Source organism: Myodes glareolus, chromosome 9, assembly GCF_982192425.1.
Source record: "Myodes glareolus chromosome 9, mMyoGla1.1, whole genome shotgun sequence".
Taxonomy (NCBI): domain Eukaryota; kingdom Metazoa; phylum Chordata; class Mammalia; order Rodentia; family Cricetidae; genus Myodes; species Myodes glareolus.
In genome coordinates, this window is record NC_142034.1 from 47,089,863 (window position 1) to 47,113,953 (window position 24,091).

Sequence of the window (24,091 nt, forward strand, 5' to 3'; positions counted from 1 at the left end):
TCACGCAAGCGCGCTGTCGCGTACTAGTGACGTCACGCGACGGTGTGAGCTGGGTGGTGCTCTGCATGGGACTCAGTCTTCGCGGTGGGAGTCATGGCCACTCGTCGAGCTCTGCATTTCGTATTCAAAGTGGGGAACCGCTTCCAGACGGTGCACTTCTTTCGAGATGTCCTGGGGATGCAGGTGCAGAGCGGGGCGAGCGGGGCTGGCGCGAACCACACCTGGGAGGGAGGACGCGATGTGTGTGCAGCCACTTCAGCTGACTGGCCCACGGCTAGGGGTCGGCACTGCAGGTTTTTCAACTTTTGGAAGCCCCCATTTTCGGGTTGGGAGGCCTTTCAAGGATACTGATCTACCAGCTGTGTTGTCTACGCACGTTCCATCGTCTACAGGCCGTCACAAATATGTGTTAAACTCCTGTCTTGGGGAGCTTGTAGTCTGTCGTGAAGGAGCATTGACAGGCAAAACGTTATTAAACTCCCCTCCAGTTCACGAGAGTGTTAGGACAAAACCCTAACACGAGCCGCACCGCTGACACAAAGAAATCCAATTAGGTCAAATTAAACCGAATTAAAATGCCTATGTTTTATTAAGCAGAGCTCTTTCAGGACCCCCGGAGCGGGGTCAGGACCTGGCATGCTGGGATTTGGAGTCCAGACCAATGCAACTCCCAGGCCAGGGGGCTGGGAGGGATGCCAGGGGCTAGGGTGCCCAACTTAACATTCCAGACTCTGGATATAGGGGTGACAGGAAGTTGAAGTGATAATTATGACCAACATTTTAGGCTCTTTTTAGAAAAAGGGCATAGACTCAAGTCTGGCTACTTAAAAAAAACTTTATTTAACTTTATTTCATGCACACTGGAGTTACAGACAGCTGTGAGCTGCCATGTGGGTGCTGGGAATTGAACCTGGGTCCTCTAGGAGGAGCAGTCAGTGCTCTTAACCACTGAGCCATCTCACCAGCCCCAAGTCTGGCTACTTTCTGCGGCATGGAACTACATGTGAGAGGGGAGAGCTGAAAGTTGGTGGGTTCACGCCCAGCGGGTGGTGTGGCTGGAAAGGAATCCTGTTCACTGTCATCCTGGAGATGCCAGGCATCTGTTTCTTGAGGGAGGTAAGACGGCAGGTGTCTAGGAGAAAAAAATATTGTTATTACTGGCCCTATGAAGTGGGGCTAGCCATACGATGAGACACAATAGCAGATGAAACCAGATTTTAGTTGGCAGGTGTCCTTGATCTAGGAGAGCTGGTACCAATGGTGAAGTCTCAGGAGCTGGTACAGGTGCTTTTGATGTTGTCCAGGGAGCACTTTGTAGCTTGATCTTGGCTTAGGCAGCAGGAGTGATCTACAAAATATGCTTAAAACTGGCTGGGGTTAGTGTAACAGTCAAACAATTAAAAAATTAAAAATCCTGGATTTTTATCAGATCTGAGTCTTTTGTAGCATTAGAACTTTCCAGGAACCTGTAAGAGAACTGAAACAGATTTTCTGTCTTGGTGTCAGAGCAAAAGGCTACTGCTTTAGGTTAGAAGGCAATTAGAGGAAATTGGAACTCTGAACCTCTGAAGATTGAAACCTGTTAATCTTGGACTATGAAGCCTGTTAAAGAACAGTGCCTTGAGTTGTCAAATGCCTTTAGACAGATCTGGGAGGAATAAATGAGCAAAACATGAGACAGCTTTTTAGCTAGCAGGCGATCCCGAATCCTCTCCTTGTCCTGGGAGAACATCAGCCTTAGAAGCAGTGCTTGCCAGGCCCAAAGATTTTTCCTGTGAGGGGGAAGATTTAGTCTCCCTGTCTTGGCAGAATGAGCAGATCAATTTCCCAGGTGAAGCATCCAGGAAGCTGGAGTGGTAAAAGGCCTCTTTTGCTTCTGTGTGGGTGGTTTTGCCAAGCCCAGAGCAAGCCTGGAGACAGCAGATCTTCTGTCTTCTTGGAGAAGCCAAGGGTGCTGCAAAAGCTGACATGTCTCTGTTAGAAGCTCTATTATTATTAAGGTGCCATGATCTCAGATCTATGAAGGCACTTGAAAACCAGGTACCATTACCTGGTATTTTAAACTGGGAATATAAGCTGAATTTCTAGAGCTGTTGTAATCTGGAAACACACATGTACATAAAACTTAAATTCACAGAACGAAAACACAGTTACACACTTATATAAACATATTGTGGTCACATTATTTTAACAGAGAAACAAATAGGACATTCTTAGAGACCTGTGTCAGATGACTAGGCGTTGTAAGAGGAAATAGAAACATGCAGATGAAACATTTACAGAGTTTTAGAGTGGAAGAATGGGGGCAGCAGGAGGGGGGAACGACAGACGGACTTGTTGTAGAGACTCAACAGGAAAGGGGCGGGCAGCAGCGGAGGTGCCATAGTGGTCCCTGCATAGACGGCAGAGACCAGGGAAACAGCTGTGGAGAACACAAGGCTGAGTGTCCCGCCTGTTCTGGTTTGACACATTTGGGTGTGATCAGCAAATTCAAAATTTGGCTTGGGTCAGGGCTGGTGATTTAAAGTTTAGGTTCTGAGAATAGAACCCATGGTCTTGCGCATGCTAAGCAAGCACTCCACCATCTCACTACATGAACGTCCCATGTCAGGGCAAGATCGAATGGTCTCTTTCATAGTTACTCAGGCTCTCTGTGTCGATATCTGACTGTCCTCTGGACAGCCCAGATTTAAGCATGAGGTCAATAGTAAGTCTTCTTCTTAGTACCTGGAAACATTCTGAGACGCTACGGTTCTAAAGGGGCCACTTAGCTGAAAATGTTGTGAGGTTTATGGAAGAGCTCTTGGTAAGTCAGGGAAGTAGGGAACACACCAGTGCAGAATACTTTGTAGGCACAAGAATCCAGCTTAGTGCAGAGATGTTACAGAAGGTGAGGAGTACAAAGGGAGTTACACAAATTAATCAGTCAACACGCATAGGAATATTGCTTTGTATGGGCTGGAGAGATGGCCCGGCCTTTCTGAGTGGTTACTGTTCTTCCAGAGGATCCAAGGTGGGTTCCCCACGCTGGTGTTGGGTGGCTCACAATCATCTGTAAATCCAGCTCCAGGAGATCTGACATGTGGTAGACAGACAGACAGACAGACACACACACACACACACACCCCTACCCCTTCCTGCTGTTTCAGAGTACCATATTAAGGTTTGTCAACAAAGGTACAAGTGACTTTGGTGTTTTTTTCCCATTTAGAGCACATGGTGTGGGAAATGAGATTTGTAACTAACAATCCTGGAGAGTTAGTGGCACTAGATGTCATAATTCTGTTTCTTCATTGATCAAAAAGTTATGAGGATTAAACATGTTATTGTGTAGTGGTACTTGACTCATATATAGTTCTGTAAAGTATTAGCAACCTTTATGCTAAAATTACAAAAGCAGAGATTTACCAACCTGGGTTATCAGGAAATAATTAATGGGGGCCTTGTGTTCAAGATGACCTTGGAAGGTAGGGTTTCCACATACCAAGATTAGGGGGAGGAGTTACTCAAGGAGACCTGAATAGATGTGAGACATTTGGGAACTGACACTGAGTTTATTTGCATTTAACTAGCTGAAGAGATGGGATGTGAGAGCGTACAGGTTGGGATTGTTCCTGGTTTTATCTTGAATGTCGTGCATGCAAAGCACTTTGAGGTTTGTGCTGAAGTGAGGGGAGGTGATGCCATCAAGCCATGCTTTAGGGCTAGATTTTTATGGTAATATTAAGAAAAGAAATCAGTAAGTTTTATGGGTGTTTTTGGAGTGAGGGGCAGTAAGTAGCTCAGGTTGCCTTCGAACTTGATATGCTTCTGCCTCAATGCCTCCAGAGTGCTGGGCTTACAGGTGTGCCACCACTAGCAGCTCATAAAGTTGATTTTGTAATCTTTGAGGGAAGTGATGGAACTTCAACAGGAGCAGTAGGAATCAAAAATGAAAAATAGCTGAGTGTGTGGTGGCTTATTCCTTCAATCCCAGCAGTTGGGAGGCTCAAGGCCAGCCTACACTACACACCAAGTCTGAAGCCAAATTGTGCTACATAATGAGTCAGTGTCTCAGGGGGAGAAAGCAGGGCAGGGAGCAGACACTGAGACACTGAGAGCCTTCTGTATTCTAGGTTCTGTCTTAGGTGCTCAAACAGGTTACCCATTTTCACCAGGTAGTTGTGCTCACACTCAGTCTGAGACTAGGACCTAAAACAACTTGCTCAACATTACACGCTGCAGTCAGACTTCTCTCGTGCTGACCACGCTTTCCTAATACGGGTGGCTTCCTACCCCAAAGAGGTTTCATACCTGTTTGAGAGTACAACTCTTTTTGGGGGAGAGGGTCACAGGATCTCAGTATGTATCCTTGGCTGTCCTTGAATTCACCCTGTGAGTTCAAGCTGGCCTTGAACTCACAAAGATCCTCCTGAGTATTGGTATTAAAGATGTGTTCTACCATGCCCATCTTAAGATGTTTTACCTCTGCTACATCTAGTCTGAAAGTTCTGTTTGTTTCTCTTAGTAAAACTGGCAAATTATAATATTTATGTCTGCCCTTTTAGTTTGTATAAATGCATCATCTACAATACTAATACACCTGAAATCCCAGCATGTAGATAGCTGAGGCAGGAGTATTATAGTTGGAGACTAGCTGGGCTACAAGCCTACTACAGTGAGGCAGTTTTTAACAGTCAAGGGCTAGGAGTGTTGCTCAGCAATAGAGCACTGGTGTAACACATTCCTTGGATCCCCAGCACTCCAGAGAAGTAAAATTTACAATTTAGTCTATTTCTTTACTAGGTTCTGCGCCATGAAGAATTTGAAGAAGGCTGCAAAGCTGCGTGTAATGGGTATGGAACCTTGTGTCTTAAAATCTTAGGTTCTCAATAGCTCCCAAGCAGAACACACTTTCACAGAATTGAATATACAACAGTGGGATAAATTTTGAAATAAATAAATAAGTAATTTTTAAGAGGAAACAAGAAATAAAAGAAGCTACCTGAACAGCGGTGGAGACTCACTTGCCCTTTGTTTCTCAGTGTTTCACACAGCACTTCACATCCAGCAGGCAGTTCTCCAGTACTCCAAATTCAGCCAGTTATCTGTTTAACTCGGCTCCTTGTCTCTGGAGGTGTCTGAGTCCAGCTATAGATCGTAGTCGGCCCTGTCCCTGACCCCAGGGAAACACTGCTTACATTCGCTGACGTATTATAGAGGAGACAGCTCAGAAAGCAGAAGAGCTGTGTGCAGAAAGGCTGAGAGAGAAGAGGGACAGCACTTCCAATGGCTTCCACGATCCCAGCACCTCTATGGCTTCAACAAACTTATCAAATGTTGTTGAATAGCTTTTACACAGATTTATAGTGTTTACTCTCCACCCCTCCCTTTCCCAAAGGTGCGTGTGGCTGAACATTATAATCTTTTGGTCTTTTTGGCAACCAGGCATCCCAAGGCTTAATGAACTCTATACCAGGAGTTGTAACAGAGACATAAATTTTTTCATATTTTACTACAAGCACAAATGAGTACAAGCAGTGGGTAAAGCAATGGCTTATTACCTCCTGAGCTAAGTATCCACGGCAAGTTGAAAGCTTCCAAGGTCCCTTGGGATTTGTATGCTTACTGATATGCAACGACATTGTCTGAGGTTAGACTCGAGAGCTGCCTTTAGAATTCCTTTCCCTACATTTTTTTAAAGGTAACTAAATCTTTCCCTTAAATATGTGCCAGATGGGCAGTGTGTGGAGTGTGCGGTTGTGGTCTTGAGTGCTGTCCATAACTGCTGTCAGCACCTGTCATCTCATCCTGGTTTAGAATTTATGGGACCCAAGTGACTGGCTACCTCTCTGTATCCAAAAGTAGGAAGCAGATTTTTCCTGTGGCCACTGGGTTCATTTACTTTCTTTCTTTTTTCCCTCAGGCCTTATGATGGGAAATGGAGTAAAACAATGGTGGGCTTTGGGCCTGAGGATGATCATTTTGTTGCAGAACTGACATACAATTATGGCATTGGAGACTACAAGCTTGGCAACGACTTCATGGTAAATATCACTCTGGCCCAGTGCATATCTAGATGAGACAGAGACAGTTTAATAGTCCAGGTTAGAAACAAAGTTGGCTTTTAAAAAGTGAGCAGCAGGCAGCTTACAGCCACCTGTAACTCTAGCTCTTGGAGGGATCTGAAACCTCCAGCCTCCACTGGTTCCTGTACTTGCATGCACACACATACACACAGACATACACATCTATACATAATTAAAACTAATAAAAATAAATCTCAAGAAAATAGAAGAGTGTTTGTCTTCATGTATGTGTGTGTACCATGTGCATGTAGTACCTGAAGAGGTCAGAAGAGGGTGTTGGATCCACTTGAAGTTAAGGTTGGTTGTGAGCTGCCAACTGGGTGCTGGGAACTGAATTTGGGTCCTATGCAAGACCTGTCAGTACTCTTAACTGCTGTGCTATCACCCCCGCCCTAGATGGCTCTTTAAATTTGAAGTTGAGAAGGTTGTTAGTGAGAAGATGACAATGGAGCAAGAGTTCAGATAAGGCCAGGAGGGGGTGGGGTGGCACATACCTTTAATCCCAGAACTCAGGAAGCAGAGGCAGGCAAGTTTCAGTGAGTTCGAGGCCATCCTGGTCTATGAAATGAGTTCCAGAACAGCCAGAGAACCCTTGTCTTAAACAAACAAACAAAAAAGAGTTCAGAGGAGGGAAGGGAGTAAGGCATGTGGAGAGAGGAGAATTCTAGGTGGAGAGGCCTGTTCAGAGGCCTCAGACAATACTTGCTTTGAGAAAATACAAAAAAACGGTGTAATAGGGAGGATGAGGGAAGGTGGTAGGAGCTGGGTAAGAAATGACATGATAACTGGATATGACAGCCCATGACTGCGATCCCAGCATTTAGAAGACTAAGGCAGGAGGATTATGATTCTTGAGGCCAGTTCTTGAGGTCTTACATAGTTAAGACCGTGCCTCAAAGGGGAAGAAAGTACACAATGCTATGTTTTCTAAGAGCCGTCAAGGGAAGACAAAGCCTGTGGGCTGCTTGAGAGTAAGTTGTAGGCTCCTTTTGATCCATGTACTCTGGCTGCAGAGTGGAGGACGGATCGACAGGACAGAGGCAGTTAGGCCACGGTGAACAAGGATGGCCTTCCCAGAAGGCAGAATCATATGCTATCGGGAACTTTGATTAAAGAATGCCTTCAGAGTATAAGTGTTTGTGTTTAAAATCCAAAACTGGGCTATTGATATAGGTAGACACTTACCAGAATTAACAAAGCTCCAGTTGAAGGTCAGCCTAATAAGTGAATAAATCCAAATTGTCTCAAATGGTTAGCTGGCCAGCCCAAGGAAGACCAAGATTTTTCTGCTTAGTTCTTGAAAGCTGAGGAGATTGTCTTTGGTATTAAATGGATCACATAACACTGACATTTAAATTTTTTTTGCTGTAATTTGTAAAGTCTGAATCTGGGGAATTTGGAGAAAACATCTAAAAACCCTCTTTAAAATCACTGTAAGAAAGTGCCAATTAAATCTTTGGTGGTTTACCAAAGGCACTGGGGTTTTTGGCTCCTTATCTTGTCCTATAAGAGCTCTGTTGTAATGATGTATGTGGATGCTGTTTGTCACAGGGAATCACACTTGCTTCCAGCCAGGCTGTCAGCAATGCCAGGAAGCTCGAGTGGCCACTCAGTAAAGTTGCAGAAGGAGTTTTTGAAACTGAGGCCCCAGGAGGATATAAGTTCTATTTGCAAGATCGAAGTCTCCCCCAGACAGGTAATTATCCTAGGCCCGGCAGAAGCCTGGCTAAAGGCACATTTGATAAAGATGGAAGGGAGCAGGGGCACAGTTCTTTCTCTTTGTTGTTTTTCTATATTGATAGGATGTGTCTTTCCCAAGCCAGTGTTCTTTATCTCTATTCTGGGTAAGGTATACCCTTACATATACATTAGGTATATATTAGTACAGAGCTATAGAGAATCTAGACTGGTTTTGTTCTGCAGATAATGCATCATCTTAGGGTTGGTTTTTTGGGTTTTTTTTTGGTTTTCTGTTTGATTGTTTTGTTTTGTTTTTCCAAGAGCAAATAACCCAAACAACAAACCCAACTCACACTAGTTTGAACAATAAGAATGTTGTAACATGAGGGCCGGCTTGTTGGGGTTTCTGTCCCACCCAGTACCTAACAGCCGGCAAGTCCCAAGGGAAATCAATCACACAGAGATCTTTATAAGTTATAAACTGATTGGCCCACTAGGTCAGGCTACTTATTAGTTCTTATGACTTATCTTAACCCATTATTCTGATCTATGTTAGCCACACGGGCTCAGTACCTTTCTCAGTGTGACAGCTTACATGTTGCCTCTTCGGTGGTCTGTACAGGAATGGCAGAGGAACCTCCTTGCTTCCCAGAATTCTCCTGTTCTCATTGCATCACCTCTACTTTCTGTCTGGTTTTCCCACCTATACTGCCTGCCTGGCTAATCAGCGTTTTATTAAAATATGATTGACAGAATACAGACAATTCTCCCGCATCAGAATGTGTTTCAAGTTCACAGAGCAGGTGGTAGACTGAGCAGATCAGCCATAGCGAGACCCCAGGTTTTCTCTCTGTGTTGTCCTCTCATGCTGTTAGAGCTGGTTCCCAAACCAGTATGAGATGCTGGGAGCAGGTGAGGCTCCATGCTTCCATATTCATTTTGGGAAGGAACCTTCGAACAAACCTTTCCTGGAGTCTACCAGATGACTCTCTGATCAGATTTAATATACTCTGTATGCTTAATCCAGGTTGAGTGTCCCTGTTCCAAAATTCAAAATTAGCAGATTTAAAATTTTTTTTGTTTGTTAAGACTGTCTTAGAACTGGGTATAGTGATACACACCTTTACTCCTAGCATTTGGAGGCAGAAGAAGGCAGATCTCTCGGTCCTTGGACAGCCAGGGCCACGTAGAGAAACCATGTCTCAAAACAACAACAAAAATTATGTCTTAACCCATAGTTCTGGCTAACCTAGAACTCAGAGATCCTACTGCCTCAACCTCCCAAGTGCTAGAGTCTCAACCTTGTGCAACCATGCTCTGTAAGCTTGACATTCTAGTGTTTGGATTTTCAGATTAGGGATGCTCAACCAGGAAAATCCATGCAAGGTTTTCAAATTCTGAAATACTTCCGGTCCCAAGCTTTTCAAATAGGTACTCAGCCTGGACTTTAGAAATGGTGAGTTCTACATTCCAAAGATGCTTTTGTCCTTTACCTTGCTAAGTCCTCTAAGGCATTAATTTCCTGCTGATCCATTTGGACCGTACCTGTGCCTGTCCTGAAGGTTTTCTGGCTCTGGGGAGAGGTTGTGCTGTTTGCTCAAGTCTAAGGAGTAAACTGAAGGTTTCGGGCATGCTAGGCAAGTATTTTATCGCTGAATTCAGGTTCTTGATGAACTTGGATTTGGTGATTTTGCAATCAGTGGAGAAAAATAAACTTGAATCTGCCGGGAGGAGACCTTGTGAGAAGCACCTTGGTTAGTCTTGGCATTGCTAGTTCTCGGTGGAGGTGATGAAATCCACAGGAGAATACACTGAGTTTGTCATAGTTAGATGAATCAGATGTAGTTATAAACTGTTCTTTAGACAGACCTATAATCACAGCTAGTAGGAGGGCTATAGGCTAAGGTAAGGCATTAAGGCCTACTTGGGCTACAGAGCAAAGCCAATCTGGGCAACTTGTTGAGAGCCAGTCTCAAAATAAAAAGTGGACAAAAAAGTTTCAATTATACAATGCTTGCTTAGCATGTGTGAAGCCCTAGGTAAAGTTCCTGTATTACAATAAATAAAAAAGGAAGGGAAGAAGAAAGAAAGAAAGAAAGAAAGAAAGAAAGAAAGAAAGAAAGAAAGAAAGAAAGAGAGAGGAAGAGAGAGAGAGAGAGAGAGAAAGAAAAAGAAATAAAGAAAGAAAGAAAGAAAGAAAAAAGAAGGAAGGAAAGAAGGAAAGAAGGAAAGAAAAGGAAAACTACTACACAGGTGGAGAGAGTACTTGTCAAATGTACAAGGGCCTGGGTTCAGACTCTGGCACCAGCGCTAGGGTTGGGATCAGAAAATCAGCACACAGGATGACATGTTTCCATGATATACTCGCTGCTTGGTGGATTTTTTGTTTTTGTTTTTTAAGTTATAGTGTGTGTGGGGGGGGGATTTTTTAACCCTAGAATAGAAGGTAAGTAAACAGGGTGGAGGACAGTAAGGAGAAAAGGAGAAAAAAGTAGTGCCCATGTGTCCAAAGATATACTGTGAACATTCTAGAGTCTGTCTTTGAGATCTTTTACAAAATAATACATACATATATAAAAAATATATATAAATGTACCCTGCATAAGCTGTTGCAGGAATTCCATGGCAGCATTTCATTACAGAAAATAAGCAGCCTCTGTTGTTGGGTGTTCTGTTGTTCCTAGTGTTTCATTGTTCTGGGCAACACTGTTGAATGCCTTTGTGATAAAAAGCCCTTCACACAGCCACAGTTGCTTTCTGAGTTGCTGAGAATGGACTTGCTTTTTCAGTACATTTTTAAAACTTTTGGTACATTCTGTCAAATCCTTTCCCACAAATTTTCTAATTTATACTCTGTCAGTATTTTTTGTTTCAATTTCCTTCCCTGCAATAAAGCAGTTAACATTGCTTATTTGTCGAGACAACAAAAATTAAATAATGAGAAACAAATTATTTGTAAGTATTTCCTTAGTTTATTCTTTAAATTTAATTCTTTAATCCATCAGATATACATTTTGCTATTTAATTGAAGCATGTAGCTTTTTTCCACCAAATGATTATCTTATTGCCATTTATTTGGATCATGTTGTTTCTCTTCATATTGATTTAAAATTCTTTCCTTATAAACTAAATTCTTTTTTTAAATATTTTTTTTATGGTTTATTTAACTTTATTTTATGTGCTTTGGTGTGAAGGTGTCAGATCCCCTGGAATTGGATCTTCAGACAGTTGTGAGCTGCCATGTGGGTGCTGGGAATTGAACCCGGGTCCTCTGGAAGAGCAGTCAGTGCTCTTAACCACTGATTGACCCATCTCTCCAGCCCCTAAACTAAATTCTTTAGCTAAGAAGAGAGTTGCTGGAAATCCAACGGAAAGCCTTGCTAGGCACACCTCCCCCCCCCCCAGCCTAAGCTGAATTCTACATACACTTTACCCGTTTGCACCTCCTTATCCCATCCCACTGAAGTGACCTCATTCATCCATTTCCTTACTTTACAGATCCTGTATTAAAAGTCACTCTAGCAGTGACTGATTTCCAGAAGTCTTTGAACTACTGGTCTAATCTCCTGGGAATGAAAATTTATGAGCAGGACGAGGAGAAGCAGAGGGCTCTGCTGGGCTATGCTGATAACCAAGTGAGTGACCTTGCAGAGGAACAGCTTGCCTGCTACCCTGAGTTTGGTTCATAAATCGGGTTAACATGAAAGCAGCTCCATGGTTTCTTCATAGTGTATCATTGTTTACCCAGATGAACAGAAGAATATAAATCCCACTAATAACGTTTACTACTTGATACTGCCTACGTTTTTATTTATGGTAGCTAACCTGTAAACTTTGGGGGTTTTCCTGTCTCTGCCTCCTGACACACTTTAGGAATGGTAGACCCAGCTACCATATCCAGCTTTATGTGGGTGCTGGCGTCTGTACTGAGGTCCTCACACTTGCATGGCAAGAGCCTTACGAAGCATGGTAGACATGTGTGATATGTCAGAAAGCATCAGCCCACTTTCTTATTTCTCTGCAGTGTAAGCTGGAGCTGCAGGGTATCAAGGGTGCAGTTGATCATGCAGCAGCCTTTGGAAGAATTGCCTTTTCTTGTCCTCAGAACGAGGTACAGTTTAATAATTGCTTGTTTTTAAAAATTCATTATTTTTAATATGTGTATGCATGTGTGTCTGTATGCACGTGTGTCTGTATGCACGTGTGTCTGTGTGCACGTGTGTCTGTATGCATGCTGGTGCGGATGTCTGTCAGACGCCCTGGGCTTGCACTTCCAGGGAGTTGTGAGATCTTGAAGTGAGTGTGTAGCCATCTCTCTGGCTCCTTTTCTTTCCTTTTACATTGTGTGTGTGTGTGTGTGTGTGTGTGTGTGCGCGCGCGCGCGCGCGCGCGCGCGCGCACATGAGTGCAGGTACCCACATTGGATTCCTCTGGAGCTGGAGTTACCAGCTTTTATGAACCCTCTGACATGGTTGCTGGGAACTAAACTTGAGTCCTTTATAGGAGTAGTACTTGCTCTTAGTTGTTGATCCCTCTCTCCAGCCCCTGACCTGATTGTTAAAGCTCTGTCACTGTCTGGTTTCAACCCAGCTAAGAATCTTGGACTTCCTTTCTATGAGTTCATTCTGATTGTGGCTTTGTTATCATGCTTACCCCTTCTTTTAAGAACCACTGAGATAATAAAATAAAAGTGGTACCTTGGTCAGATGAGAAGTGGGATGTGACTCCTGCTCACTTGCCTTTTTGTGTTTTTCAAGTTGCCGGACATAGAAGCCTTGATGAAAAGGGAGAACCAATCGATCCTGACTCCACTGGTGAGTCTGGATACCCCAGGGAAGGCGACGGTACAAGTAGTCATCCTGGCTGACCCGGTAAGTATCGCCTAGCGAGGGGACAGCTGTTCTGGGGATTTCTTCAAAGATTTTTTTTTTCACATTACTTTTCTCTTTTTTGGTATAGGATGGACATGAAATTTGCTTTGTTGGGGACGAAGCTTTTCGAGAACTTTCTAAGAGGGATCCCAAAGGAAGCAAGTTACTGGATGATGTGAGTATTATTTCTTTTCTTTTCTTCTTCTCCCCCCCCCCTTTTTTTGTTTTTGAGACAAAGTTTCTCTGTGTAGCTTTTGAGTCTGTCCTGGAACTTGTTTTGTAGACCAGGCTGACCTCCAACTCATAGAGATCCTCCTGCATCTGCCTCCTGTGGTCTGCCTCACACCACCACCTGGTATGAATCTTATTTTTATATTGATGTCACTATAGGCCACAGCAGAATAGTATAAAGGATGTACAGGGTCCAGGTGCTGTTAAGCATGTCCTTTTCCTGTTGCAATGACTTTTAATCAGAGACCAACATTTTTAGTATCACCTACGTTACTCCTTAGGACTTTCCATCTTTCCTCTGCCCCAGGCTGACTAGAAAGGAATCCACTACTGCTGTGAACACCACTGTTCAGCTCAGCAGATGAAAGTACCTGGGTTCCATCCCCTTTTGTTTCCTTGGCCATTTGGTTATTTGGTTTCCATTTGACGTCATTTTTTTCCTTCTTCCTTTCCATTTGTTCTTGTTATCACATCAAGAAATCCAGTAGCTCTTTCGCCGGGTGGTGGTGGTGCACGCCTTTAATCCCAGCACTTGGGAGACAGAGGCAGGAGGATCTCTGTGAGTTTGAGGCCAGCCTGGTCTACAAGAGCTAGTTCCAGGACATCCAGTAGCTCTCGTCTCTTAAAAGCTCTTCTTGGGAGGCAGATGTAGAGGATCTCTGTGAAGTCAAGGCTAGCTGGTCTGCATAGTAAGTTCCAAGCCAACCAGCGCTACATAGTGAGACCTTGTCTCATAAAGACAAAAAACAATTGCTGGAGACATGGGTTAGTGGTTAAGAGACCTTACTGCTCTTAGAGAGGACACAGGTTCAGTTCCCAGTACCCACATAGTGGTTTGCAACTGCTTCTGACTCCAGTTCCAAGGGAACTGACGCCCTCTTCTGACCTCCACATGCTCTTGCATGCACACGATGAACATGCATACACTCAGGCACACACATGCACAATAAAGTAAATAAAAAACAAAACACCAAAACCAAACCCTTTGAATTCTATATTCCATTAGCAGATATTTGTTTATTTCTGTTTTTGAGATATGAGTCTGTCTCCAAACTGACTACAAACTACTGATCCTCCTGCCTCAGCTTCCTAAGTTTTAGGACTGTATCACCAGGTTTCTTTAATTAGATTTCTGTTTGAGAGATCTGTGTACACATAGTTTCTACTTCTAGTCTGAAATGCGTACTTCATCTGTTCTGTGCTAGATGTTGGCAGCAAATAGTGCTCATGTTGACATTGTTGGTGATCTCATCTTGCCAAATGCAGCTTCTGTTCCCCTCAAACCTGATTTTTCATCAGGAAGCAGGAGCTCATTCTTGTACTCCATCTTCTAACATAGACCTAGTGTGAAACAGACATTCTCTGAATTCTTTGGACTTTTGAGGCAGGGACTTTGTTGTCTTAGTTGTGCTCAAGTTCCTGGGCTCAAGTGACCTTCCTGCTTCAACCTTCCGTGTAGATAGGACTGTGGGCGTGGCCACTGGGCCTCACCCACTGCTGAATACCTAATTGAGTGACAGAAGGAATCCATCTATCCCAGTTCCATTATTAGCCTTTAAACAATTTGTTAAAATTCTCTGAATTTCTAAAAGTTCATTTTGAAATTTATCTTAAAATGGTGAAAAAATGAAAATACTCATTTCTTGGGACTATGATGTGCTTTATGGAAGATAATTAACTATAAACATAAGAGCAGTCATTGTGAATTAAAACAAAAATATATAGAAGATACCTTTTGAAGCTTTATCATGAAGGAAAATAGAATGTTGAGTGAGCTTTTGATTGACAAATATGCTGCTCTTTCCTTCTTTGCTCTTTCATGCACTGGTGCTCCCCATCCTGAGCTCTTCTATGGAATTGAGACCTTGTGTTCTTCATATCTCCCTGCTGCTTCTCCCAGAGCCAGCTGCCGTTCTAATTTCCAGCACAGTAGATCAGTTTTGTTTATTTTTGGATTTCAAACATTGAATCCATTAAGTAGGTATTTCTCTGTGCTGGGTTTCTTTCCTCAAGATAACATTTTGCAATTCCACTGTGTAATTGCATGCATCACCTTTTGTATTGCTTTTATTAGATAACACCTGGTTTATTCATTCCCATGGTAGCAAACATTTAGGTTATTTTTATCCACTTAAGGAAGAGTGCTGTGAGCATTCTTGTTTAAATATGCTTGTAGCTACATGTTTCATATCTCTAAGATCATAGGAGAATTGCTTTTACTGTACAGGAAAGTGCCGGACAGTTGACAAGAAGACTTATATTGAAGTGAATCTCTTAGCCAGTCTCTCTTTTCATAGTTGGTTATGTATAGTCAACCATGTCTGAAAATATTAAATGCAAACTTCAGAAGTAACTCATCCACTTTAGATTGTACCCTGCTTTGAGTGGCATAATCAAATCTCTTGTTTTCTTGCTCTGTCTCCTTGGGACAGGAATCATCTCTTGGGGGCAGTGTATCCATACTGTGTGCACAACTGAATATACAGTCCTGGAGTCACCTAGTAGCTAATTGTTATTAGATTAACTCTCAGGATCTCAGTGCTTGGGTTCAAAACCTTTACTTGCTTAATAATGCCTCCAAATGGCAAAAATAGCAGTTTAACTATGACAAAGAAGAGCTGCGGGCTGGCAGGATGGCTCAGTGGGTAAAGGTACTTGCTGCCAAGCCTGACAAACCTGAGTTCAGACCCTGGGACCCACATGATGAAAGGAGAGAATGGACTCCTGCAAATTGTCCTCTAATCTACTCTTGCACTGTGGCATGTGTGTGCCCACACATACATACACTCAATAAATAAATAAATGTAATGGGAAAAAAGAGGAGCCACAAAAGTTTATCTTTTAGATGAGAAGATGAAAGTTCTTGGCTTAATAAATCAAACAAAACTAGTTAAGGGGACTAGAGTATAGTCACATTACCTTAGACAGATTTTTCTATTTTCTTCCCTTCTCCCCCAACAAGGTTTCTCACTGTAGTCCTGGCTGTCCTTTATCCTGGAACTGGCTTTGTAGACCAGGCTGATCTCAAACTCACAGATATCCTCCTGCCTCTGCCTCCTGAGTGCTGGGATTAAAGGTGTACACCACCACCTCCTGGCTAGCCTTTTCTATTTTCATATAAAGTAAATGCTAAGTTGCTAAGATCAAACATGAGAACAAATCTAAGACATTGGAAAGAAGGAAAGCTATGTCCTGGGTCACTACTGTTGCTTCAGAATGAGGAGAAGGTACAGCACGCGGTGAGTCCTTAGCTAAGATGAGCTGCAGCGCTGCGGGAGGCTCAGTGGGTGAGCTCAGTCCCAGGGTCCCCTAAAATCAAGCTTGGAAGGCGTCGATTACTAGACTGGGCTATTCAGGCCTCCTCTGGAGTACTGGAACCCCTCTCCAAGGAACATGGGGAGTTGCTGGGTCTGTGCAGGTGTACTTGTTTACTTTCTCCCCGGCATTTTTTGTTATTGCTTCTTTGATTCTGGTAACTGTTCTAAGAAATGGAGAATAGTTTCTTGTTGTGGTTTGAATTTGGATGTCCCTAATGACTAATGGTGAATAGCACCTGTATATAAACTTCTTAGTTTATACTTTTATAAATTAAATATTCAAGTCTTGTCTATTTTTTGCATAATAGTTTTGATTTATTTGATATTTCTTGGATAAAATTTCAAATACACATCAAACAAGAGCAGAGCTTCCGTGCCATACACTTTGAGCGTTCCTTCCCATCACTCCAACTCCTTCTTCCTTTTTCTTCTTTTTGCTTGGGGATGCTCAGGAAAATCTCAGGCATCATAACATTTACCCTAAAATACTCGAGAGTATTTTGTATTTAAAGCCATTTAAAGGAAGTAAGAATTAAGCAACTTCCTTATGTACCATACACTTTAAAAAAAAACAAGAATATATATGTATGTATGTATGTATATGTATATATATACACACACGTATGTATAGTTTTATCTTTGTGTACTATGTCTGGTGTATGTTTAGATGTGTGAGTGGAGTGTGAGTACGTGCTGCACATGCCACAGTGCATATGTGCAGGTCAGAGGACAGCATTCAATTTTCTGCCTTCTTTGAGATATGGTCTTGTCAAAGCTTCTTCAGCAGTTGACTTTGAGCTCCCAGACATTCTCCCTTCTGTCTCCATCCCACCGTAACTGGGGTTGCAGATACCTGATTGCACCAGCTATTTCACAGGTCCTGAGGATTTGAACTCTTTCTTGTCCATCAAGCTTACATGGAGAGTGCACTTTAACCTCTGAGCAATCTCCCCACGCCCAACCTCTCAAATTTTTGTTTCTTTTGTTATGTATTGTCTTTTGAGGCAACATTTCTCTGTGCAACCCTGGCTGTCCTGGAACTCTCTACATCATGGAGGCTGACCTTGAACTTGATATGTAGCTGAGGATGACCTTGAATTTGATTCTGATGCCCCTACTTAAATTATTGGCATAAGCCACTATGTGTAGCTAAAGAAGCAAGATCTCTCTCTCTCTCTCTCTCTCTCTCTCTCTCTCTCTCTCTCTCTGTGTGTGTGTGTGTGTGTGTGTGTGTGTGTGTGTGTGTGTGTTAGATTCTGCTTGTGCGCATGTGAGAAGCCAGAGCAGCCAAAGCAGGACACTGTGTGTCTTCCTCTATCACTCTCCACCGTATTTCCTTGAGACAGGTTCTCTCACGGAACTAGAAGTTTGTAATTTCTGATAGCTGGCTGGCCAGCCTACCAGCCAGCAAGTTCTTTTGATCAGCCTATCTCTGCCTCACAGCACTGTGGGAACAGCAAAGTGCAGCCATGCTTTTTACTAGGGTATTTGAATTCAGGTCTTCATGTTTGCAGAGCAAGTGGTCTTATCCATTGAGTTATCTCCTTATCCCTGTTGGCTTGTTTCTTTAGACAGGATCTTAGAACTCACTGTGGTTACTAGGTTGTTCTCAAATCCTAAGCATTCACCATGCCTTAACTTCCCAAGTAGTAGGATTGCAGGTTTGAGCTACTATACCTAGCTTTGGCATGTTCTCTTGTTCTTTGGTTTTTTCAAGACAGGGTCTCAGTATGTAGCTCTGGCTGTTCTGGAACTCACTGTTGCTGTGGGGTATTCACACACTTTGAGGACTGCTCAAACACGGTTAGTTTAAGCCAATAGAAAGTCTTTATTAACTGGCTGGCAACTACATTGAGTGTTCGGAATCCCAGTATAGCCCCAAGTCTTTCTCAGAATGAGAAAGACATGTCCTGGGTTGGCATACTTCATTGTCAGTTAACAAGAACAGTTATCCAGAAGCAGAACTGCAGAAGCCAAAAAGCAAGGATAATACATTTAGAGACTTTCTCAGAACCATGGACTTTGATGGATTAGGCCTTTGTTTTAGTGTTGGCAGGTGGTGCTGTTTGCTGAGTTTTACAGCCTTCTACCATGGATTCAATTGTGCTAAAGTCTCCAGCCCTGTTATATTGTGTAGACCAGGCTAGCCTGGAATTCACAGAGAACCACCTGCCTCTTCAGTGCTGGGACTAAAAGTGTGCACCATCACACCTGGTATGCTTTGGGATGTCGTTAAGTGTTGTGTGTATATTCTCCAACTCTAGATTCTGTAAGTCACATCCTGTAAGGAATCTAAGGCTCAGACAAAGTGGTCACTCATGGCTATCAAGATTTTATAATCAGTTCTTTCCTTTCTATGCACCCTGGTCCTTCCTGTGGGCAAAAGATATCTTACTGGGTATATTCCCAACACTTGGGAGGCAGAGATAGGAGGATCGCTGTGAATTCAAAGCCAGCTTGGTCTACATAGCAAGTTCCAGGACAGCTAGGGCTATATATAGAGATCCTTTCTCAAAAACAAACGAATAAATAAAGAATATCTCCTAATATCCCAGCTGTTCAAGCCAAGACTTCTTAGAGCTGTTTTTGTTTTACTTTGAATCTACTTTTTACTCTACAGTAGTTTTAGTCTTTTGAAGATTTTTTACCTTTTATTTATTCGCTGCACATGCAGGCCATGGCGTGTGATAGAGGTCAGAGACAACTTGTGGGCGTCAGTTCTCTCCCTCAACTATGTGAGTCCTGGGGATCAAACTCAGAAAGTATCTTTACCTGATGAGCCAGCTTGCCAGCTCTAGGATAGTTTTCAGTTTCTATATACAGCCACTTTGATGTGGCCTTCTTATCACTTGTTTTGATTTTCTCTTAAATTCTGTTAGCCATTATTCACCAAGAGCTGAGTTCTATTTCTGAGATATCTCTCATCTTTTGACACTGCTTTTGAAATCCAGTGAGTTTTAAACTGGAAAGCACATATACTTTCTTTTGAAAAGCAGAGAATCTCCCAATTCTCTGCTGCCTCCCAGATACATTCTTCATTGACTGGCCCTTATCTACTCTCTGACCTGCCTTTATCTCTTGAAAGCCCTGATCTCACTGCGCTGCTTATAGTAACAGAAATACTCATGTCTCCACCCAAAGTGTTTCTCTCTTCGTAAGCTGGCCCTTCAGAATGGAGAGGTTCTCTTGGATCCTCTTAGTCAGAGTTAATTGTTCTTTCCCCCATTCTTTATGGCTGCTAAAACAGAAACATCTCTTCCAGCTCTCGGGAGGTTGTTGGGTTATTTGTTTGGTTTTGATTTTTTAAGACAGGGTTTCTTTGTGTAACAGCTCTGACTGTCTTGGAACTCACTATATAGACCAGGCTGACCTCGAATTCCCAGAGATCCACCTGCCTCTGCCTCCTGAGTACTGGGATTAAAGGTGTGTGCCACCACTCCTGGCAGGGAGTTGATTTTTAATATTGCTTTAAGGTTTAAGTTCTTTATATTTTCATTCAAATAGTAAAAAATTGATTCTTATTTAGGCAGGGATTTATGAAGTAACTGGCAATTTTCCTACTCCTACCCTTGAGTGCTGGTATTGCAGGTGTCCACCACCAGGCTAGCTAGATCTAAGATTTCATGTAAAGAAACATAGCCATGTCTTAGCCCATTTTTTAAGTCCACTGCCAAGGTTAGTCACCTTCTGCTTCACTATTGCTAAATCACATACATTTATTTATTAAGTTTTTCTGTTATGTTTCCTAATGTTAACATTGTCTTGTCATTTCCTACTGGTGTAGATGAGTATTTCTGACACACTATTTCTACAACTATTTATTGTCTCCTACCCTTTAATCTCATAGAACTTTATGGGTCTTTTACAGTAAATACCTCAAAGCACATATACTTTCTTTTGAAAAGTAACTTTTTAAAAATAATTTATTTAAATTTATTTATGTGCATTGGTGTGAAAGTGTCAGATTCCCTGAAACTGGATCTTCAGACAGTTGTGAGCTGCCATGTGGGTGCCGAGAATTGACCCAGGGCCTCTGGAAGAGCAGCCAGTGCTCTTAACTGCTGAGCCATCTCTCTGGCCCCCCAAAAGTAACTTTCTATGTGATTCTGTAGCTGTTCAGTATAGTTCCCAAAATCTAGATTGTCACTCCTGTCATACCTGGACTCAGTATATTACCTAGTGCATGATTAAAAACTCAATAAAAAAAAGATTTATTTTTATTACCATTTCCTTGTGTGTGAGAGAGAGAGAGAGAGCATATGGCACACATGCAGGTGCCTCTGTGGTGCAGGATACAGTGTTAGTTCCCCTGGAGTTAGAGTTACAGGTGGCTGTGAGCATCTTTACATGAATGCTGGGACATGAACTCCAGCCCTCTAAGAGCAGTACATATGCTTAACTTCTGAGCCATCTCTCCAGCCCCCAAAAGACAGGGTTTCTCTGTTTAACAGCTCTGACTGTCCTGGAGCTCACTTTGTAGACTAGGCTGGCCTCAAACTCACAGACATTCCCCTGTCTCTGCTTTCTGAGTGTTAGGATTAAATGTGTGGACCACCACTACTTGGCCCATATTTGCTTTTTTACTGAATAAAAGTTTTCTTACCAAACATCTAAATGACTTATAGAGACAAACTTTTTGTTTTTTTCAAGACAGGGTTTCTCTGTAGCTTTTGAGCCTGCCCTGGAACTAGCTTTTGTAGAACAGGCTGGCCTCGAACTCACAGAGGTCTGCCTACTTCTGCCTCCCAGCACTGGGATTAAAGATGTGAGCCACCGCCCGACTTTGTTCTGTTTTGTTTTTTGTTTGTTTTGTTGTTGTTTTGTTTTTTTTTTATTTTTTTAAATGACCTTTTTTAAAAAAATATTTATTATGTATACAATATTCTGTCTGTATGTGTGCAGGCCAGAAGCGGGCACCAGACCTCATTACAGATGGTTGTGAGCCACATTACAGATGTGGTTGCTGGGAATTGAACTCAGGATCTTTGAAAGAGCAGGCAATGCTCTTAACCACTGAGCCATCTCTCCAGCCCCTGTTTCTTTCTTTTTTTAAAAAATATTTATTTATTAATTATGTATACAATATTCTGTCTGTGTGTATGCCTGCAGGCCAGAAGAGGGCACCAGGCCCCATTACAGATGGTTGTGAGCCACCATGTGGTTGCTGGGATTTGAACTGAGGACCTTTGGAAGAGCAGGCAATGCTCTTAACCTCTGAGCCATCTCTCCAGCCCCCCCCCCCCGTTTCTTTTTTAAAGACAAGGTTTCTCTGTATAGCCCTGGCCATCCTGGAACTCGCTTTGAAGACCAGGCTGAATTTGAACTCAGAGATTCCTCTGCCCCTGCTTCCTAAGTGCTGGGATTAAAAGTGTATTCCACCATGCATGGCTGTGACATTTTTTGGTGGTGATTCTGGGACTTGAACTGGAGGTAAGTACTCCACCACTGAGCTACATTCATTTAGCCTTGGTCTCATAAGCATTGAAGCTCATAAGCATTGAAGATTCCTGTTCTCCCCAGGACGCCATTATCTCTCTCACACACACAGTCCCTGCTTTCTCAACAGACACACACACACACACACACACACACACACACACACACACACAGAGAGAGAGAGAGAGAGAGAGAGAGAGAGAGAGAGAGAGAGAGAGAGTCCCTGCTTTCTCAATAGCCAGTCCCTATTGCCAGCCGTATATGAGAATCACCAAGTGACTGCTTGGTACTCACTAGCTCTCCTGTTACAGTGAACAACACTCTCTACACAGATGAACTTGCTTCAGTGCTAATATCTCGGTGGAGAATGCAGACTTTTAGTGATGTCTGTCCATCTGTTTCCATAGGCAATGGCTGCAGACAAAAGTGATGAGTGGTTTGCCACGAGAAATAAACCAAAGGCTTCGGGTTAATGGAAGACATGTGAGAGCAGCGCTTAAACTCCAGTCTGGCGTCTGAGTCCAGTGCAGCTGTTTAACATGAATACTATGTCCAGCACAGACAAGAGGCTCATGGGGTAGTTTCACTCTTCAAAGCTTTGTTATGTTCTAGAAATGAAATATTTTTTATCATTCTCAGTAGTGGTGAACTCTTGTAATTGTATGAAATTTGGTAACAAATTATTGTCCAGCCTGAGATAGCTCTATGAAACATTACCCTTGGCTGAGGGTAGTGGAAAATTTGATTAGCTGTGAATCATGTAGATAATATTGGAACAAATGTTCAGATGAAAGCCAAACTGGCTGGGCATGGTGGCGCATGCCTTTAGTTCCAGCACTTGGGAGGTAGAGTCGAGGATCTCGGAGTTCAAGGCCAGTGAGGACTATAGAGAGAGACCCTGTCTTAAATCCAAAAAAGCCAAGCCAACTGCTTAGAGTGCTTGTGTTTCCAGTTCTTGATGAATCTTGCTTTAGAAGTCTTGGCATTTAAAGAAGCTTTTGCTTTCCAAGACAGTCTCTCCTGATACACAGGAAGACACATAGTGTCACTTCACCATGGAACTCAAGATAGCTTTTAACTTTGTAGCCCTGACTGACCTGCAACTATGTCAGCTAGATGGCCTCAAACTCATAGAGACCTACCTGTCTCTGCCTCCTGCTGGGATCAAAGGCACAAGCCACCTTACCCTTTGAACTTTTGATCTTCCTACCTCAGCCTCCAGTGCTGGGATTATAGATGTGTTACTAGTCCAGGCTTGATCGACTAATATCTCTCTCTCTCTCTCTCTCTCTCTCTCTCTCTCTCTCTCTCTCTCTCTCTCTCTCTCTCTCTCTCGTTTTTAAGAAATTTTATCCTGGGACCGAAGAGATGGCTTAGTGCTTCAGAGTACTGGTTACTCTTCTAGAGGACTGAGTTTGATCCCTAGCACCCACATGTCTGTTCTTTCTGTAATTCTAGTCCCAGGGCTTCCAATACTCTCTTAATGCCTCTGAGGCGCTGCTTATACATGTTAACAGACATATATGCAGGGGAAACACCCATAAAGTTTAAGAAAAATTACCCTTTGGATAAAAAATATCTGGGAGTTGGGTGGTAGTAGCATATACCTTTAATCCCGGTACTCAGGCAGATCTCTGTTTGAGACTAGCTTGTTCTACAAAGCTAGTTCGAGGACAGCCAGGACTACACAGGGAAACCCTGTCTCAAACAAAACAAAGTAAAACAAAAAAACAGATCTAGGTAATGCCCTCACTTTGATTTGATTTTACATTTTGAATAACCAGAGGAAACAGGAGATGTTTAATGAACAAAGTATTCAATGAGTCACATTTCTGTATGCTTGGGTCTGTACTACTTTATAAAGTGGTCTTAGTTCTCTTTTAAATGGAGTAGATTATTTCTTCAGCCTGGAAAAATGTTTTCTGTTTGGGCTAATATCATTATATCATTAAAAACAGTTTTATTGAGTACATTTGTCATTAAAGATTTTTGGAAAAGGTTTTGTTTGGTTTTGAAACTAGATCTCATGTAGTTCCTGCTAGTCTGAAATTATGTAGACCATCTAATTCATAAGAAAAAAAATGTGCTGACTTATCTTGGTGGTGCATACCTTTAATCCCAGCACTTGGGAGGCAGAGGCAGGCATATCTCTGAGTTCAAGACCAGCCTGGTCTCCAAAGCAAGTTCTAGGATAGTCAGGGCTGTTACACAGAGAAACTCTGTCTCAAAAAAACAAAAACAAAAATTAAAAAAAAAAAACAGCAAAAAAACCTTTAGGACCCACAAGATAGCTCTGTAGGCAAAGGTGGCAGCACTTACCACAAAAACCTGGCAACCTGAGTTTGCTCTTATGAACCTATGTAAAGGTCAGAGGAGAGAACCAAGTCGATAAAGTTGTGTTCTGACCTCCACGTACACTCTTAGCAAACTCACTCCAGCCACACCTACACATAGTGCACACACAATAATAAAATATTTTAATGATAAA

General features: G+C 42.6%; 1 protein-coding gene across 1 annotated transcript; it reads left to right on the forward strand.

The window, feature by feature from the left end:
• Window positions 1-24: 24 nt before the first annotated feature.
• Window positions 25-23,603, forward strand: Glod4 (glyoxalase domain containing 4). The gene is made up of 9 exons (XM_085695347.2): window positions 25-183; window positions 4,786-4,835; window positions 5,906-6,026; window positions 7,620-7,764; window positions 11,247-11,383; window positions 11,773-11,859; window positions 12,506-12,619; window positions 12,708-12,794; window positions 22,011-23,603. Exons 1-9 carry the CDS (start codon window positions 94-96, stop codon window positions 22,074-22,076), a joined length of 897 nt encoding a protein of 298 aa, XP_085551473.1. The 5' UTR covers window positions 25-93; the 3' UTR covers window positions 22,077-23,603.
• Window positions 23,604-24,091: the final 488 nt, after the last annotated feature.